General features: G+C 45.4%; 2 protein-coding genes and 1 pseudogene across 3 annotated transcripts; all 3 read right to left on the reverse strand.

Moving 5' to 3' along the window:
* Nucleotides 1–3,664: 3,664 nt before the first annotated feature.
* Nucleotides 3,665–11,701, reverse strand: LOC109735288 (uncharacterized; annotated as a pseudogene).
* An 803-nt stretch (nt 11,702–12,504) lies between these two features.
* LOC123493422 (uncharacterized) lies at nt 12,505–14,396 on the reverse strand. Its single transcript, XM_045234486.2, has 2 exons — nt 13,586–14,396; nt 12,505–12,966 (listed from the first exon to the last, which is right to left on the reverse strand). Exons 1-2 carry the CDS (start codon nt 14,277–14,279, stop codon nt 12,512–12,514), a joined length of 1,149 nt encoding a protein of 382 aa, XP_045090421.2. The 5' UTR covers nt 14,280–14,396; the 3' UTR covers nt 12,505–12,511.
* Nucleotides 14,397–16,015: 1,619 nt separating this feature from the next.
* LOC109735291 (kinetochore protein SPC25 homolog) lies at nt 16,016–19,299 on the reverse strand. Of its 2 annotated transcripts, none has more exons than XM_020294492.4 (8): nt 19,000–19,299; nt 18,627–18,692; nt 18,283–18,429; nt 17,888–17,995; nt 17,713–17,802; nt 17,502–17,624; nt 16,626–16,801; nt 16,016–16,500 (listed from the first exon to the last, which is right to left on the reverse strand). In XM_020294492.4, exons 1-8 carry the CDS (start codon nt 19,181–19,183, stop codon nt 16,474–16,476), a joined length of 921 nt encoding a protein of 306 aa, XP_020150081.1. In that variant the 5' UTR covers nt 19,184–19,299; the 3' UTR covers nt 16,016–16,473. The 2 variants fall into 2 exon arrangements, with proteins under 2 accessions (XP_020150081.1, XP_020150080.1); XM_020294491.4 differs by having other exon boundaries at nt 16,626–16,831; nt 19,000–19,294.
* Nucleotides 19,300–20,848: the final 1,549 nt, after the last annotated feature.

Raw genomic sequence — 20,848 nt, forward strand, 5'->3', positions numbered from 1 at the left:
GTTCTTTGACGTGATGGTGAATCTGTGTGTCCATATTGTGGATGACATAATAGACCTGGGGCCGTCATTCCTGCACAACATGATGCCGTTTGAGAGGATGAATGGGATCATCAAAGGATTCATTCGTAACATGTCCCGTCTGGATGGAAGCATCGTCCAGGGCTATCTGACACAAGAGTGCATCTCTTTCTGCGAGAATTTTCTATATGGCTCAGACCAGCCGCTTGGTGTTAGTGTTGGTTTGCCCATTAACAAGCACGATGGGAGGCTCGAAGGAGAAGGTCACTCCAACGGTCACAGGGAACTGCACGTGGCGTACTCAGATCGACGCAGCGACTTTGACAGAGCAAACTTGGTAGTGCTACAACACCTAGACGAGGTAGATCCTTTCGTGGCACTGCACAAAGAAATTATCGCAAAGAAGTATCATGACCGGGGGGTATGCAGGACGGACGCCGAAGTTACAAGAGAGCACAACTCCACTTTCCTGCATGTGTTCAAAGAGCATATTATTGCTAATCCCCCGGAGGAGGGCTCTATGGACGGATTGCTCATATACGCCTTAGCACATGGCCCCTCGCCCAACCTCGTAACCTATCAGGCATACGATATCAACGGATACACGTTCTACGCGGAGGCCAAAGATATGGACAATGAAGATCATAACTCAGGGGTGACGATGGAATGCATGACCGGCAGCGACAACGGCGCAACTGAAAGATTTTACGGAAGGGTCGAGGAGATCTGGGAGCTTGACTACTCTAGACTGCACAACACGACGATGTTCCGTGTCAGATGGGCTAAGAATGTCGAAAGAGAAAACCGGAATTTCACTACCATGGCTATACCCGACGCCAAGAGCACTACCGTGAATGCTATCGCAAAAAAGAGCCATGGGTACACGTTAAGCACGTGACACAATGCTTCTTCATAACCGACCCACGCAATCCCAGCCGTGTTGTCGTGAGGAGAGGCAAAAGGAACATCATTGGAATGGATGGAGTCGCCAACGAGGAAGACTATGATCAGTACGGCAACCCAATGAGGGAAGATGACGATGATGATGAAGTATACGTCAAAAGAAGAATCAATACTACATTACCTAAGAAAAATCGTACTCCATGGAAAAGGCAAAGTCACAATGAGGGGCTCAATTATTCTTCAACGAACAAGAAGGGAAAGAAGCTGACTCAAAAACGAAAACGTCAACGCTGAGGAACCGTATGTTATCGGTCAAATGATGTAATATATATGTTCCTATTTTGTATACACACTTAGCCATTATTATGCATGGGTCCAATGATGTAATATATATGTTCCTATTTTGTATACATATTTAACCGTCAAATGATGCAATATATATCGCCTTCCCTTCGTTCACTGCTCTCAGAAAAAAAAGTGAGAGAAAATAGAAGGAAACAAACAGGAAAACTGCTATATAGGTACTGGTTATAGCAGCAGCGCTTTTGTGAGAAAAGAGCTATAGCTAGTCAAGGTAGCAGTAGCGGTTTGTACACAAAACCGCTATAGCTACCTGGAGTAGCCATAGCGCGTTTTCTCTAAATGCGCTACTGCTATGCCCACTTAACCCCCAAAATCCCCACTCCTCTCTTCATCCCGCCTCTTTTCCCCAAAATCCCCACACTATCTCTTCCCCCATCGCGCCGCTGGAGCCCTGCCCTCGCCGCGCCCTTGCGCTCGCCCCCGACCCCGACCCCGACCGACCCCGGCGCCTGCTCCGGCCCCGACCCCGACCCCGGCTCCGGCCCCGGCGCTTGCCCACGGCCCCGGCCCCGACCCCGACCCTGATGCTCGACCCCAACCCCAACCCCACCCAACCCCGGTCGTCGTCGGGCCTGCAAACTCTGTAAGCCCCCCACCGCTCCTCCTCTCTCTGGTAGCTAGGTTCTTTGGTTAATTTACTTAGGTTTTAGTTAGGGCAGATGGTTAATTAGGTTATATATTTAGTTATGAATTTAGCTAGGTTTTTTCTTCAAGTTCTATATTTTTCTTCCTTTTATATGCAAATTTGAAGTGGACATGTGATATGTGGACATGTGATGTTTTGGACATGTCATATTTGGAATTTGGACATGTCATTTGGACATGATGATTATGTGCAGGGTAAATCATCCGAGTGGCCTATGTTACGCCGGAATGTTGATTCATTTCTGTTCCGGTGAATTTCAGGCGTTCGATATGTCCATTTTTTAGCAAAGGTCATGCCGAAATTTTCCGTGAATTTTGGCATGATTTGTGCTAGATAGTAGGCATATCGAGTGCTGGTAGTTGCTGGGAAACGACATTCCGGCAAACATAGATTTCTTTTTTATGTCATTTCTCATTTTTTTTCATAGTTTTAGAATTAAACGAGGAGACTTAATCATTGGAAACATGTCGAACAACGAAGAAACTGGGCCTTCTGACCAAGATGCAGGCGAGATGGATTATGAGGGTGAACAAGAGTACCTCGACTATTTGACTGCTAAGCAATTGCAAAGTCAAGGTTTGCAGGTCGGCCTCGATGATGGTACTGACGCTGACATCGACACCGACGGCGCCGACACCGATGGCGGCGCCGACACCGGCGGGGAAGGTATCGGTGGGGAAGATACCGGCGGGGAAGGTACCGGCGCCGATGCCGCTACCAAAAAGAAGAAGCAGAAGAAGCAGAGGATACGAAAACCTAACAAACTAGGGATTGGACGACTGGTGATCACAAAGATGGCACCTGGCAAGTTTGAGCCATTAGAGCCGGAAGAACCTCGCAAGTGCTATGGGAACCAAGTAGGATGCATCCTACGGGAATGCGCGAGCATCAACGACGATGACTTAAGGAGTAAAGACCATTTGACGCAGTTGCTCCTGACGAAGTTGCACAAGAGATTCAAGTTCCCCGACCGGGATGATAACATATAACAACCGTGGGATGATCCGAAGATGAAAAAGATTAAGAATCACGCCATGGGCATGTTCAGCAATGATTTGGCCTCCTAGAAAGGGAGGGTGAAACGAGCTATTGAGGTTGAGGAACCCCTGTCCAAGATCCTAGAGGAAAATCCTACACTTATGGAAGAGGAGTTCGAAAAGTTCAAGGACACTTGTGCTACCGAGGCAGCCAAGGCTAAGGCTACGAAATTCAAGAGCCTTCAGCAAAGGAACACGGGGAAGCATCGCCTCGGAAGCCGTGGCTACCTCGCTAAAAGGCCCATATGAGATAAGGAGGACGCGGAATGTGAAGCCGCGGGTATCCCAAACCCCTTCGCGAAGTTCACCAACCTCTTGGAGCGTCCGGGATTATTGGGAAGATTTCGCCATACAGGATTATTGGGAAGATTTCGCCATACAGGCACAGGGTCGGTACAGTTCAAGTATACATGGTAAAATGCCAAACCATCGGCAAGATCCCAAAATATTATGGGTACCGTGTCCACAGTAGTGTAGCAGGGACAAAATCCAAGCTACCTGCTCATGCTGCAAAGCCTCAGGGAAGATTTGGTGATGCTTCACTGTACGGTGTAGATCCATGTGAGCCATCGTATGATGTAACTCCAGAGGTTTTGGCATGTTTGCTTAATTCCAATTCCCCTGAATTTGCCACATTGATACTATGTTAGTTGCCGTTCACTATGAAACGGCATTTTCGGTACACCATATTAACTTATCAGCCACGGCCGGCAAGCTTTGAGCTTGGATCAGCCACTACAACAACTTCAGCAGAAACCTCACTTTGACAAAGGCAGACTAGCTCAATACCAAGGATAACATGACTACTAAAGCTTGGACATATGTTTTCAATGCTCTGCTTCGAAAACCACTCAATACATAATCTTGCTTCTGCTTGTAAGAAGAAGAAACACCAATTAAAAGAATGCAATTCATAAGGTAGAGAATCATCTACCTTTTTGGGTCAAACCAAGTAAACCAACTAGATTACATACTGAAATGGAATACAAAGAACCAATTGTATACTTTTTATGATATTTGTTACAGATCAGTTAAATAATAATACCAAAAAGCAGAGCCTCAAGACAAAGTGATGAGGTCAGACTTACACACTACTAGGGAAAACCTTATACACAGAATCTTAGCAGCAGCGCGGCACAAAAAAAAGTGCTACTGCTAATTAGCAGTAGCGCGGGTAACAAAAACTCGCTACTGATACAAATTTAGCAGTAGCGCGTGCCGGCTAAACCGCGCTGCTACAAAAATCGACCGACAGTACCCACCAACCTAAGTTTAGCACCAACACGGTGTCAGGACACGCGCTACTGCTAACGCAATAGTAGTAGCGCGCTTTTTACTCAGATCGCTGCTGCTAATTTTGAAATTGGCCACACGGTTGGCCCCGCTTAGCAGTAGCGCGTGTGAGAAAAGCGCGCTGCTGCTACGCTCTTATCAGTAGCGCGTTTTTCCTCCCGCGCTACTGCTAAGACGCAGCACACCACCACCTTTTCCCACTCGTCCTCCCCTCCCCCATCTCCTCTCTTCCCTTTCCCCTACCTCCCACATCCTCCCTCTCTCACTCTTCTTCTTCCTCAATACTTGTCCCCCCATTACTCTCCCTCTTCTAGCTACCATTCTCTCTCTTCATTACTCCCAGCTAACTACACCACCTCCATTAATGCATCTCTTTTCTCTTTTTCTTTTCCCCTAACTAGTTGAAGTTGTCTCCTCCCAAATTAGCTAGCTAGGTAGATGTAGAATTTAGTTAAGTGACCTATTTGCCCCCTAACTAGATCTATCTTTGTCAAGAAGAGCTTTGTGCACTTTTGATCTCCCTACATCATCATCTCCACCGTGTGCTCGATATCGAGATAGAGGTGATTAAAATTTCATGCTTTTGCAAAATGGAAATATGTGTATGTGTGTGTGATATGATAATTGGGCGATATGATGGAAATTGTGTGTGTGCCATGAGTTGACGCCAAATTGTGCTTTTGAGTTGCCTATGTTTTGCCCAAATGTCGATTTATTTCCGTTTCGGCGAATTCCGGGCAAACTCTAGATCTATATGTCCTATTTTTAGGGAAGGTCATGCCGAATTTTTGTATGGCTTTGATGCATGCACGCATTTTTATAATCAATTTGTTTATTATTACCGTGCAGACGTTCACGATGGTTAGTGGAACGATGGTGGACAGGTGGTTGCGGTCGGTGGTGCAGGACATGAAAGAAAATAACCGGACAGAGGTTTTATGTCCGTGTCGAAAATGCAAAGGAATAGTTTGGCTCGACCCCTATGACGATGGTCGTGTCGAAGCGCACCTGCTCATGACTGGTTTCATGGATGGCTATACTCGGTGGATAATTGAAGATGAGGATGACGATGTTGAGGGTGCCGACGGGGCAGGCAATGACGACACAGGGCAAGACGAAGAGATGATCGATAATGGCGGCGGGGAAGAGGTCGGACATGGCGGCCGAGAAGGGGCCGGACATGGCGGAGGAGAAGGGGTCGGACATGGCGGCGGAGAGAACGTGGACTCCACGTAGCAGAGTTCGTCGGTACTAAGTTCAATCGTGCGGGACCCTCTTGTTCAAGCACTGCTTCGCAAGGAGACGAGTACTGAGAGAGCTGCTTCTAGAGAGGAGGCTAAGCTGGAGCAACTGGTGGTAGACTCGAACACTCCATTGTATGATGGTTGCAATCCTGAGGTGACCCACCTGAGTTTCACGCTCCAACTCCTGAAGACGAAGGCTAAAAACAAATGGACCGACACTAGCCTCGATGAGCATCTCAAGTACCTAAAGGATGTTCTTCCCGTGGGGAATCTATGTCCTACTAGTGTTGATGAGGCCAAGAAGATCGTGTGCCCTCTTGATCTGCCGCATGTTAGATACCATGCATGCATCAACGATTGCATAATTTATTGGAAGGAGCACGCGAAAAAACAAGTTGTCCGGTGTGCAATGCTTCTCGATACAAGAAGGCCGGGAAGAAATGTCCCCAGAAAGTTGTATGGTACTTACCGATCACTCCCCGTCTCCAGCGGTATTTCATAGATCCCAAGGAAGCAAAGCTAATGCGCTGGCACGCGGAGAGGAAGAAGCCCGACGATGGAGATGATCCGAAGCTGAGACACATCAAGGACGGAAGCTAGTGGAGAGCGTTGAACAGTTTCTATCGGTATTTCAAATGTGATGCAAGGAACATCATGCTCGGCGCGTGTACTGATGACCCACAAGTATAGGGGATCTATCATAGTCCTTTCGATAAGTAAGAGTGTCGAACCCAATGAGGAGCAGAAGGAAATGACAAGCGGTTTTCAGTAAGGTATTCTCTGCAAGCACTGAAATTGTAGGCAACAGATAGTTTTGTGATAAGATAATTTGTAATGGGTAACAAGCAATGAAAGTAAATAAAGTGCAGCAAGGTGGCCCAATCCTTTTTGTCGCAAAGGACAAGCCTGGACAAATTCTTATAATGAGAAAAGCGCTCCCGAGGACACATGGGAATTATCGTCAAGCTAGTTTTCATCACGCTCATATAATTCGCGTTCGTTACTTTGATAATTTGATATGTGGGTGGACCGGTGCTTGGGTACTGCCCTTTCTTGGACAAGCATCCCACTTATGATTAACCCCTGTTGCAAGCATCCGCAACTACAAAAGAAGTATTAAGGTAAACCTAACCATAGCATGAAACTAGTGGATCCAAATCAGCCCCTTACGAAGCAACGCATAAACTAGGGTTTAAGCTTCTGTCACTCTAGCAACCCATCATCTACTTATTACTTCCCAATGCCTTCCTCTGTGCCCAAATAATGGTGAAGTGTCATGTAGTCGACGTTCACATAACACCACTAGAGGAGAGACAACATACATCTCATCAAAATATCGAACAAATACCAAATTCACATGACTACTAATAGCAAGACTTCACCCATGTCCTCAGGAACAAATGTAACTACTCACGAAGCATATTCATGTTCATGATCAGAGGGGTATTAATATGCATTAATGATCTGAACATATGATCTTCCACCAAATAAACCAATTAGCATCAACTACAAGGAGTAATCAACACTACTAGCAACCCACAAGTACCAATTTGTGGTTTTGATACAAGATTGGATACAAGAGATGAACTAGGGTTTTGAGAGGAGATGGTGCTGGTGAAGATGTTGATGGAGATTGACCCCCTCCTGATGAGAGGATCGTTGGTGATGACGATGGTGATGATTTCCCCCTTCCGGAGGGAAGTTTCCCTGGCAGTACAGCTTCGCCGGAGCCCTAGATTGGTTCCGCCAAGGTTCCGCCTCGTGGCGGCGGAGTTTCGTCCCGAAAGCTTGCTTATGATTGTTTCCAGGGTAAAAGCCTTCATATAGCAGAAGAGCGGCACCGGAGGGCCACCAGGGGGTCCACGAGACAAGGGGCGCGCCCAGTAGGGGTGGGCGCCCTCCCCCCACCCTCGTGGACAGGGTGTGGGCCCCCTCTGGTACTTTCTTTGCTCAATAATTCTTAATAATTCCAAAAATGACTTTCGTGGAGTTTCAGGACTTTTGAAGCTGTGCAGAATAGGTTTCCAATATGGTCATGTGCACGGCGCTGGAGACGACGCCACGTGGAAGGTGTTTTACAACGAGGGCCCAGAGGCCAAGAAGCAGAAAAAGAAGTTTAGTCAGGCGGACATCGACGAGAAGGTGAAGCTTGCGGTCGAGAAAAAAGCAGCTAAGGACGCGAAAAAAAGCCGAGGAGAAAAATAAGTTGCTACAGCAGGCTGTCAATGCAGCTGTAACTGCCTGCAGGAATGATTTCGCTACTAACTTGGGTCCAGCTATCATCAACTGGACGAAGGAAAATCCAGACAAGACGGTACATGATTTCCCGTTGCCCAGTTTCGTCGGGAGCAACTCCGTGAACAACAAAACCATCGCATCATCACTTTCTCACGCAACCGGGCCTCCTCTCGCACTCGCTCCCGCTCATAGCAGCCCGGCCTCAGTCTCTGGCGCGCTAGGTGGGCCTTCGTCTTTGGCTGAGCTCGACGCCCTCACGGTAATTACATGCCGCACCAACATATATATATATATATATATATATATATATATAGAATATTCCATTTTCGTTGCCTTTCGGATGTTTTACGCCACAGACATGTGTTTGCAGGCCAAAGAAACCCCGTGCACCATACTCTACTTGAGCAAAGGCCAGAAGGTGGATGTGGGAAAGGGGGTGATAATGAACCCCTTGCAACCCACGTTCCACAACCAGCCGATCCCCGCTGGGCACTTCAGGGTTAACTTGTCCAGTGTGAAATCGGGGCACGAGGATTTGCCTCCTCCAGTACAGCATGTGGGAGAGGACGACGAGACCCCGCCGCGGATTGGAAGCTGCAAGGGTTGGGTGCTGCTATGGTCGAAGAATCTTATTCGTCTGGAGCCGGCCGAGAGCACACCAATAACCACACATCAACAAGCATGTGCGGAGACCACCACCCCGCCTACGCAATTACCAGCTCCTGTAGTGCCGGGTGAGAGCGGTGGACGACGTGATGAAGGGGGTGCAATAGTACTGGCTGATGTAATCGGTCCTGTAGAACAGAGAATGGATGATGAGACGGAGGTCGGCCCAATGGCTTTCCTCAATACAAACGTGTATGAGTGTGACTTAGATATGATGAGTCAACCATATGACGAATCGGGCTATCAGCATGCTAATGAGGATATGGATGATCTGCCCGGGCAGGAAGGTCGTAGCAGGGATTGCAAGTAGTCTCTCTTCATGAAATCCTCACAGGACACGCCTGAAGATGCTGCCTCAACACAGGCTCAACTAGCCGGGGGTCGTACAGTGCTTAGCCCGGAAACACTGGGCAGGGGTTAAGGAAGGGTCTGGAAGGTGTGCCCAAGAAAAAGGAGAGGAAGATATCGGGGAAGATAGCTGCCTCCAAACAAGCCAGAGCACATAGCAGCCAGACGATGGATTCTGAAGAGCGTGTACCCGTGAAAGGTGCGGCCATGTTCCATCTCACGGGCGAGCCGATGCTACCGCCGAAACCGCTGGAGGCACTATCAAGGGATCTCAGGCGACTGCACGACCATGTGTTGTCGACTGAGAAAAGCCTACTAGCCTCGAAGGATCCAGGATATCTGACATACGTGGCTCGTGTGCCTGAGGGGAAGTGCTACGTCGACACACGGCCCGCGGAGGTGTTCTTCCTGCGGTTTAACCATATCTTTGAGATGTTTCTGACAAGGCGTCTCGATTTTACAATCATCCGACTTTTTGCGCTACATATGAGCTCTGCCATGAAGAGAGAAGAAGTCTCGCAAACCTGTGTGGCGGATCCATACTACATGCACGAGTCTTTCTTGAGTCTCGTCGACTTTGAGCGTGAAACTACTAGGGACTACCTCCAAAACTTCATGGTACAGAATAAGGACCAAGAAATTGTCCTCCTGCCTTATCATCCAAAGTAAGTCAGTTCCGGACAACCCTTTCATACATTTCAATCATTCCTTCTCGCTCATATGGAGAATAATTTATGGTGTCTTTTCGCCGCAGTAACGGGCGCGCCGTCCTTATCGTTCTTTACCCGCGAGTCTCCCACGCCGTGTATTTCGACCCTTCCAGAGACTACGAGAAGAAGGACTACACCCACATAATGAATATTCTAGATGATGCTCTCCAAGGCTTCAGCATTAGAGGTGGCCACATGCAGATCAGGAAACAAAGGAACAAGAAGATGGGTTTCGCGCATAAAACTAACTTCTGCTGCATCCATGTCCCAAAACCAAGCAAGAAAGATGGATTCTACATCCTCCATCTCATGATTGAGTTCAGCACGGATCACCAAAAGCTTCGCATGACAAGCTGAAATGATGATCATATCCACAAGTGGGTAGAATCTCATGGAGAAGCGGATTATAAACTTAGAGATGACTTCTTTCGCATCCAAAGGGACATTGCGACGATCATCATGAAAGAAGTCATAGATGAGAAGGGGATGTTCCACCACGGCCCTATATCGCGAGCTGACGTCCGAACTCGCATAGGTATGCAACGTCATGACCTCACGCCATTCAAGAAGCTAGGGTCCATCCCCGATGATATGGAAGGATGGAACTTCTAGTGATTTACGATGCCGATGATGATGATATGTGTCGGTTGAACTTGTATACTTTCTGTAGCGATGGAACTTTGTGATGTCCACGGTCCCTGCCGAAGTTGCGTAACGCTACTTTGTTAGTTTGGGTACGATGACCTGCGTACCTCTAGTAAATTAGTTTGCGTACTGTATGTTGCATCTAGTTGCTAAACCTTTCTTTTTCGTGTTGATCTAGTATATTTTATTGCATATGATTGTACATCCTCTTGATGAAGATGCATCTCTAACAGGTACCTAGCTTCTTGATGGCGAGATGGCAGTGCTATGTCGTATACAAAGGGAAGGTTCCGGGGGTGTATAACGAGTGGCGTGAGTGTCAGGCGCAAGTGAATGGGGTCTCGGGCGCCAGCCATAAAGGCTTCAAAAGCAGACAAGAAGGAGAAGCTAGTTACTTGAGGTTCACGCTAGCACGAGAGAGGACTCGTAACCGCCGCCTCATGTACTGCATAGTTCCGCTCTCACTCATAGTGATAGCTCTTCTCGCGTATATCATTGTTTAGATGGATGACGTTGTAGTTGCAAGTATTCGAGACTTGCATGTATCACTATTTTCGAGATGATGACGAGATACCACTTTGTGTTGGATGATAATTATGATGAGACTATTTGTATGTATATGCTATGATTACATTTGTGGTCTCATAGCCATTTGTATGTGTATCATGATGACATTTGTATGTGCTAAAGATTCTTGTATAAAGCCTATTCAAATACAAAACAAATATGCAGAAAAAAAATCAAAAACTACTAAAATTAGCAGTAGTGAGTGGAGAAAAGTTAGCAGCAGCGTGACAGTAGCAGTAGCGCGTCCAGGCAAAGCGCGCTAGAGCTATTAGCAGTAGCGAGCTTCCGCGCAGCACGCTGCTGCTACACTTGTATAGCAGTAGCGCGGGCGTGCACGCGCTGCTGCTACGGCTTAGCTGTAGCGCCTTATTAGTAGCGCCGGACCCGGCGCTACTGATATACCTACAACCCGCGCTGCTGCTAGGCTTTTCCCTAATAGTGACACCATGTCAAGCAAATCAGAATTGAAAGCTTTACCCAACCGAACTCTGAGCTTCAAGACAGGCCATTCAAGAGCAGCTTAGTTAGAATCGGCAACAAAGCTACCATGACGCAAATTGCAATAGCCAACCAGTGGACACGTGGAGCAAGCACTGTGTATAAACCAGTTGAAAAAGCGGTAGTAGTTGCCACGTATGCAAACCACATGAGCTTCTTAGTGAAGGATCTGTAATAAAGCAAGAACTCATAATCCTCCCACCTTGCTATGATGCATATGAAGGCCACAACAAATGAGGAGCACATTGCTAAGACGTCAGAAATCAAGAATGCCTGGAATGCAAACTTCCTAGACATGATGGGAAGTCCCTCTCTTCAAGCACCGCTGATGTATCCTCCAGGAAGGGTGAAGGCAGCGGCGAAGGTGATTGTCGCAATGAGAATCGCCACTAACGGAGTGTTTCTTGTGTATGTTTGAATTAGTGATTTTGCTTCCTTCCTTGATGCCTCGTTCGCTTCTAGTTTGGTTCTCCTTTGAAGATTATAAAAAGAGGCGGCATCTCGGGGATCAACTTCATTCTGCATGAATTCAATTCAAAGGTACAGATGAATATGGTGGTGTAATTACAAACTTAGAAATTCTATTACATGCGTAATACTTAGAAAATTTGATGTCAGGTTAAAGATGCACATTATATTTAAATTGATAAACAAAGTTGTTGGCAATGCTGGAAATAGCAGCCTACAAAAATGTTACTCTATAAATTGACACATAATTTTAATCTGTATTATAAAGTTTTCTATACTGTTATTAGACTTAGAAAAGAAAATAAATAAATAGTTAAATATAAATAATGTATGTTGCAGCATTGATTATTTTATGATGAGTTGGTTTGCATAATAGAGGAAAGGAGTATAATACAGTAAAATATATTTTTATTATTTGCAACCGTTTATCTATGGTCACACATGTTGGACATTCGCCAATGGATCGATTACATAAAAGTAGATGAGCACACACGCTGAAAAAGTTAACTTAACCAAGCTAGCTGTGTTTATATACATAAGCAGCCCACCTAGCTAGACCACCTAAACCTACTAATCAAGCCGAAGTCAACTTAACCAAGACATCTAAGCACCGTATACAACTTGAAAACAATGCCCTAGACTTTTTTTGCGAAAATGATTAAGATCTATTATCAAAATTCTCGGTAAGTATAAACCATCTCAAACATAATAAAAATTACATTGAGATCCCAAGACCATCAAACGACCACTATCACCGTCCTACACTTGAATACCAACCAGACTAATACTCTGGCCAGGAGCCAGATCATGTACAGACTTAGATATAACTAGAACTAATTTCTAATTAGACTTAACACCGACTCAAGATTATTCCCAACACAACACACGCGCGCGCCCACACACACACACACACACACACACACACACGCCATGTAGAGTAGTTCTCCCGTCCATGTCTTGCATGTTGACGAGCTTGCGTAATTGTGAGGTCCTCATAATGAATTCGGCAAACTCTACTTGATCATACCATACAGCTGTATGAAGGGATGTCCAACACAGACCTTTTGTTGCACGGTTAGGAGCATCGGGACAGTGGTTAGGAAGCTCTTTAGCAGCATCGATATGGCCTCCAATTGCAGCTTCACTAAGGAGAGGGGAACCATCACGTGGCAACTCATACCCTAAAGAGCAATCATGCTCCAGCAATACTCGTAGCACGCCAATCTGGTCATAACATACAGCTGCACTTAGTGGAGTATGCCCATCATTGTCAGCTTCTCTGGCCAGCCAAGGACGTGTTTCCATAATTCTTTTAGCCAAAACTGAAAACAGATCAGTACATGAACAATGGTTAATTAAGCAAACGGATGGCGATAATACATACAATCAATTTAAAATCCTTTTAGATACAAAGCTTTCCAGTCCAACAAAAACCCTAGTTGTACAAAACCATACCCACACGACGGTTGTAGGGCATTATTGAACGCCCAACCCTGGCTAGGTGTTTGATCAGCACACTCCTTCTCCGGCGTCTACAGGCTACAACAAGTGCTGTTGTTCACATGTGAGTACAGCGGCCAGCGGGGAATGAGAATCGATCCCCATGGCGGGTGTGTGAACCATTCTAGTGAGTAAGAATTTTTTATTGGATTTCCTTGGTCTCACAATGTTAGACAAATTAAACTAACAAAGCAAAAAACAGATCGACTGCCATGAGTAATTATTCTTCTATGTTGGGCATTTGGAGTGAGGACCCCATAAAGAAATGAGAAGCTAGTGCACAGTTAAAAGGTACTACCTCCGTCCCATACTATAAGAGTGTTGTAGTGTCAAAAACGCTCTTATATTATGGGACGGAGGGAGTACTACCTAACTATCTCGGTCGGGAATTACATGATTAAATGGATGTATCTAGCACTAAAATAGTACGTTTGATCTCACCTGGGTTTCCATTTCTCACGGCAGCCCGCAGAGTATTGTAGCCGCATGGTCCTGTATGAGCAGAATCAGGAATTTCAAGTAATTTCTCTGAAACATCAAGAAAATCCCTCAACGCCGCGATGTACATGGGTGACTCGCTCCAAATGTTCACATGTGTCGACAGGGCGGGTTTTGCTTCTATAAGCTTTAGGGCAAGCTCCCTGTGGCCATTGCGAATGGCATGGTGCAGTGCATTACAACCACGGATGTCTTGCTCCAAGATTGACTCGCTCAATCCCGGTGCACGGTAGCATTGGAGTAGAACGGAAGCCAGGGAGACGTGGCCACTAGTCACTGCGGTGAGAAGTGGTGTCTCCCCTTCCAAGTTTAAAGCGGCGAGGAGAGACTCCTCCAGTTCCACCACATCAGTACAAAATGCCTGGTGGCCATGGATGGAGGATATGTGAAGGCAGATGTTCCCAGCTGGAATTGTTCCAAGAAGAATGCTTGGATCTTGCGAGGCCATCTCCTTCATTGACGTGGAATCACCGGATGCGGCCGCTGTCAAGAGCCGCTGGTCCATCTGTAGATGTTCGTGTCCTCCTCCCGTTGAACTATCTGATGTGAAATCACCGGATGTGGCTGCCGTTGGGAGCTCCTGGTCCATTTGTGGTTGTTCATCTCCTCCTCCTGATGAACTGGCTAGTTCTGCCATCTATAAACGTAACAAATACAAAGATTGGTAAATGAGTAGCCACTGATTTTGAACTTTTCCTAACTTGAAATACCTGAGCTGTACTTTGAAACCGTATTTTTCTTGTGGCAAATAATGAGGCGAGTTTTGACTTCCATTACATATGGTGGTTCTTAGGAAGGGACGTGGAGTATCTTAGCTCCAGCTCAAATGAGCTTGGTTGAACAGTAAATTCAAAAAAAATTGAAAGCAAATTCTGAAATGTTTTTGTGGTAAAATTGGTGAAAGTTTCGAGTGCTTGCAAATTTTCACCATGAAATAACATTCGTGGAATTTGTGGCAAAAATAAACAAAATCAGTGGTCCAAAATGCTTTCATTGAAAGCATTTTCGTGCATCTGTTTTTTTATGACTTCCACGAATGTCATTTCGTAATGAAAATTTTCAAGAACTCATAACTTTAACCAATGTTTGCCACAATAAAAAATCAGAATTGTTTGAAAAAAATTAGTTTTTTCTGAATTTACTGTTCATGGCAGGTGCATATGAGCTTGAGCTAAGAAGCTTGTGCCTCAGGAAGTTGGTTTAGTCCTACCACTAATTGTGGTGTCACCGTTTTAAAAAATCGATTAAAGAGACACAAAAGATGTCCCACAAAGAAAAAGGAAAACAAATGCACATTCAGTCCGCACATGGAAAAACAGAAATTATGTTGTGGCATGTGACTACTAACTAAGTAATTACCAAGTCAAATTCTACTGGTACTATTCGAAGCACTTCATGTGTGGATTGGATTTGTGTTTTAAATTGTGTGGTGCAAGATAACATCGCGTGCCAATGTTGACAGAGTAACTAAGTTGCTCCAAATTTCGACCATACATAATATACTAGCACCTGCCATGCTAAAATGTGATTAAAGATTGGAATTCTACAGAAGTCCAACAGCACAATGAGAGTCTAATTAAGTACTAAACAAATAATTTTAACAATACCTGGTAGTAAGAATTCGTTGTCTGATATGATAGCACGAGACCAATCCTTCTTCTTTCAAGAGGTAATCACTACAATTAAATGTGGTGGAGTAACATGTGTAAACGAAGGGATGCACGTAGCATGAGCACAAGAGAATTCCTTGCAGAACGGTTCTCTTATAGGGGCCGATGATGCAACAAGCCAGAGCAAAAAAGGATAAAAGCAAGCCACAATTGGGAGGAAAGAATACACACTAAGATATATGCATTAGGAACAAAGCAAAAGCTATCATGCAGCATTGAACGTGATTGAAGAACGTATCATATGAGGGGACAGCTTGCTTCACATGTGGGACATGGTAAGATTGCATCCTTGGTATCCAGTGATTAAACTGAAGCCCCAAAGCTACCTACTAACCCTCCAAGGATGATTCTTTGATATATTATTAATAATTAATTCTGGGCCATCTACTTCGAGAATATTGGCGAGGTATCCAGTGATTAAAATGAAGCCCCAAACATCTTTTTGAGTAAATAGGATTAATTTACTGCAAATATACTTATGTAAAGGATAACAGGATGAAAGCATCCGATTATTTGTTACAAGTAATTCTTCTTGTGAAATGCCTTAGTAGAAGTGCTTGTTACTCACTGTGAAGAAGCACACTATATAGGCATGGCCATGCTTTGCTACAGCAGATGTCATGAACTACTCAGCAGTGCTTGGCCTTCTTTTCAGTTAGTAGTCAGGTTATTTGCAGTTGCAACACAGTGGAGTACCAACAGCTTTGGAACAGGAAACTAAACCATGATTACATTACCAACATTATTAGGAAGATTAGGCCCTACAGATATAAGATATTGCAGTTCAAGTTTCCATGAGAAAATACAACAGACAAAACAAAAAAATTGTTACACAGCGTCCACAATAACATAGCAGGAACCCAATCGAAGCTACCTGCAGCTGCAACGCTCGTCGAAGACCAAATCAAAGCTACCTACAGCTACAAAGTTCATTGAAGATCTACTGAACGCTTCACTTCACTGTACAGATTGATGTGAACCATTGGTGTCAGCTTGAGCGGACAGAAGCTTATGGATGGATGTGGAGATCGAGATGGAACTCCCTGTGCCTACACCAAGTACACAGCCCACTGCGATGCACTTCAGTACGATGAGGGGCGTCTAAACTGATACAGCCAAACTGCATCATATGGTGTAACCCAAGCGGTTTTTGTCTATTGCTTAATGCATACTCCCTGCATCAGCAGCCTGTGAATGAAAAAGGCGTCTTCATACATCAGCAAAAATACTATTTTTTTGTTCTTTACAGAGTCAAATGATAACAATGAATAAATATCTAGCAGTGTACCCAGGGGATGATACGCCGCACTTACCGCAAAACGTGGGGAGCGACGCGTGCTAGATACGGATGTAAGGGGAGAGGCCCCTCTCTTTGCATGCAGATCTTTATTTTTTGACCGGCTTCGGGTACGACTTTGATTGGTTGTGCCTTCGCTTGTGGTATCAACTGACACAGCCGGTGGTGATGAAATTGGTGTGGATGATGTGTCTGTGCAAAATGACGTTGCAGGGTGAACCCCTGCAGACAGTGCAAATAGAACTCTCTATAAGTGATATAACAAAGGAATATGCAGCGCATCTACAACTCCCCGTGGTAGTACAGAACAAAGAGTTGCATAGCTCATAAGCTAGACGGCCCATTTTTCAACAGAACTACCTTGAGTCATTTCAGTATTACTCGTTATGAGGAGGCACACAAGGCATGGTCATGTTTTGCTACATCAGATGTCATGAACTGATATGCAGTAAGTACTTGGCATTCCTTTCAGTTAGTGGTCAGGTTATTTGTGGTTCAAAATCCTTGAAGTTTGACAAACTTGTGAACCAAATCAGCAAAATGAAGTGGAGTTCCAACATCTTTAGAGCAGAAAACTAAATCATGATTGCATCACCAAGATTATTAGGAAGATTATGCCATACAGGACAGGACAATTCAAGTTTCCGTGATATTATAGCTAGTAAAACCTGCTGCCAGCCCCCCATCATACAGACATGACAAGTTCATCTTGACACCCAGTTGATTATAAAACAAATTGGTTGAAATTTAGGTAAATACTCGATACATACAGAGAATGTTATTGCAGCAATATTAACAGAGTTAATCTTGGGGGTAAACAGTGCCATGCTCAATTAACTGGCATTTCCGGGAAAATGGACTTGATACAGTTTTGTAAAGAAACATGGAATACCGTTGATGCCAGCCGCTTGGAATCTAGCTCTCATGGTTCTAACGAACTTGAAGAGATCGTTAGTGCGGTTCAAATCCTTCACCAGCTCCTCAGTGTCTTTCAGTAACGGAATACATTGAATTACTGTTAAAAAGAGAGTGAGAACTTCGATGACTATACATTTTCAAACAGTATGATATTAGACAGCTTAGATAAGAAACTTGCAACTCACAGCTGTATTCGTCTTTATTGACCTTTATGCAAAACGAATACTCATCGTCAGGACTTTGCATGTCCACTTTATTGAAAACAAATTTAACACCTTCACACACAAAAGAGAGGAAATGTCAACTACGTTATGGCCTGTAAGCTCACTTAAAGGAACATGTTATGGAAACTGTCATTACCTTCCCCTGCAACAACTCGAAAACCAAGAAATTTATTGTACCACATAATAGCTTCGTCCAGGTTCTTTTTCCCCATCACATCAACATTAGCTTCAAGAGCTTCGATAGCTGCCATCAAAATAAAATGTATCAAGGCATGTAGATTCCAGATTCTGAGTAGCCAAGGAAAATATATTCAAACAAAATCATAATGTTCACACGAGCATAACTACAAATTTCCAGGGCAGAATATATTGGAGCTAGGAGTTCGAAAGAATCCCTCAGACTGGACTACTGGGACTTGTATGTTTGAACCCTATTAATCAACTTCTAAGTAGACTTCATACTTCAGATAATACTATGACACTTCAAACTATTGTACTAGAACCGTGATTCAGATTTTACTAACTTTTTACCTTGGAGCTGATGTGATATGACGTTCGCAAACTCATCTCTCCTAGCCCTCTGGTCCAAGAGCAGGCCTCTGAGCTGCTCGTTCGTTGCAGTGGCGTTCGAGATCGACTCGCTGGTGAGCTTACATTCAGATTCTTTCTTCAGTTGGGCTGCAGAGATAGTATGCAAGACTTGAGCGTTTCCATGAAATGCAGCAGAGGACAACGATAGACCAGTATGAAATCAAACATTGATCACATCACATGGTTCATAGACCGAACCATCCATAACAAAAAAGAAGCACTTGGAGTGTAATACACAGACAGTCCATTGGTGGAAATTTGCACATGGGTGAACAAATGCTTACTGGACAGAGCTTCTGCCAGACCTGCCTCCAGTCCCCTGAGCTGGTCCTTCAGACTGTTGAGCTTTTCTGCCATCACAGAAAGAGATGAATCAGTAAAATCAATCACCAGCCCTTTCATCAGCATCAATAATTCACAAATCGTAGTGCAGCCCAAGTCAACTAATCAGCCTCAGCCGTAAGGAATTCCAAGCACAAACAAACTTAGATTTGCAAATTCAACAGGCTCGCCACCGTCGCTGAACCGTAGCTAACAATTGGCACTGCACAGTGTGCGCTTCGGACATTGCTCCCGCGGGTACGAATCGACCAGCGGACGACCGGCGAGTTCAGTTCCCCGAACGGAAGAGGAACGACGACGGGGGGAGGCGCGTACCTCGGTGCGCGACGCTGTGCTCGGCGAGCGAGCGGGCGGAGAGGATGGCGCCGCGGAAGGCGGAGGCGGCCGCCGCGGTGCGCTCGCGGCCCTGCGCGATCCGCCGCTCGCAGGCCGCCCGCGCCGCCGCCATGTCGCGGCGCAGATCCGCGGCCGCGGGTCCTCCCGCGCGGTCCCCTTCCATGGCCGCCGTCGCCGGCTTCGGAGGCGAGCGCGGCTGTGGCGGGGGGCGCCGGACGCGCAGGCGGAGGCGGCGCCTGCTCTGCTGCTGCTGCTGCCGCCGGTGAGGTTTGGGGGGAGGAGCGGATTCGGTTCAAAATTTGACCTCTCGGCTCGTTGTGAAGTTTGTGATTTGTTTTTTTCCTAGAGCGTGGGTTGAGAAGAGCTGGCCAAACGGGCCGGCCCGTGCTAAACTGCTAATCATGCCTGGCACGGCACAGCCCGCCATGGCACGTTCCAAGGCGGGCCGTGCCGTGCCGACCCGCGTGCCTCACTCCTCCGCGCAGACACGGTTTAGTTATCAAATGGACCGGTACATGGCACATTTAGCACGCTGGGCCGCATGTTTTTCGAGCGGTTGGGCTGTTTTTAGGCCTATTGGATTGTATTTTAGATTATATATATATGCAAAAAACATATATAATACACGAGCCGTGTCATGCCGGCCCGCATGCCCAGCCTCTAGGCCCAGGCATGGCCCTAGGCATGCCGTGTGTCGGTCATGGCCCGTTTAGCCCGTGTCGTGCCTGGGCCATGGAGGGTCGTGCCAGGCGTGCTAGCGGGCGGGCTTTGCTTGAGATGGGCAGCTAGATCCAGGCCCAGAATATATATTACGTCGTCTGGGCTTAAGAGAAAAAGGACGACCCATGAGTACACGTTTTTTATACTCCTTATATTTTTTTTAAAAAAACTAATACACCTTGTATTTTAGAACGAAGGAAGTACCTTTTTGCACGAGTCTTTGGGGTTTTTCAACTGTTATTTTTGGTTTTTCTATTTTTCAACTTTTTTTTTGGTTTTTCTACACTCATTTTTGGAGTTGTGCTTGGACGTGAAGCATTTCACAGCGCGCGTGAAGCACAGTTGTGCTTCACAAAAATATGGAAAAGCACAATTATGCTTCATGTTTCTTTTTTTCTCTTTTTTTGGTTTTTGGTTCTAATCTTTTTTCTGTTTTTGGTTTTTTATTTCCGGCGTCCCCCATTTTCAGATAAAAAGTATGTCTCATCGGATCACGTTTCCAAAATCTCGACACGAGAAACGCAACAGTAAAAATGGTTCCATGGTTTAGTTGCACAGTCAAGATATAAAACATTAAAAAATTGGACAAAAAAGCACAAAACTGCCGGGTGCGACAAGTGTCGGTGTGCCACACAACCAATGTGTCACTTGTCACCACAAGGGGGATGGGTGGACCTTTGCAATGATACTTTCTAACTTGTGATTTCGATCAAACGGGGCTAAATAAAAAGCACCACCCCATTTTTCAGCAGATTTATTCACTCGGCATGAAGCATCAAACTGATACAAATGTAAAGTGCACACACCCGATCTCTGCACAATTAAGATGCATACAAGCAATATGAATGCACGCGCAAAATATCACACCAGAAAAGAGCAAAGTCATACAAGACCAAAGGTGTGCCTTGGTGGAGTAAAAACAAGAAGAAAAACCCTGAAGCGATCTGATCAACAAGCTACAATAGTGACCAGATCCGCACGAACCATCTCCTAACATCACGAATACAATGATAAAGGTTATCCAATAGTAGCGCCTTAAGGAAGAGAATGACACCTCAAATGCCGTTGTTGCCAGATCTAGCAACTGAAGGCCAAATCTTAGATTCTT

This window comes from Aegilops tauschii, chromosome 3 (genome assembly GCF_002575655.3).
Source record: "Aegilops tauschii subsp. strangulata cultivar AL8/78 chromosome 3, Aet v6.0, whole genome shotgun sequence".
NCBI classification, from domain to species: domain Eukaryota; kingdom Viridiplantae; phylum Streptophyta; class Magnoliopsida; order Poales; family Poaceae; genus Aegilops; species Aegilops tauschii.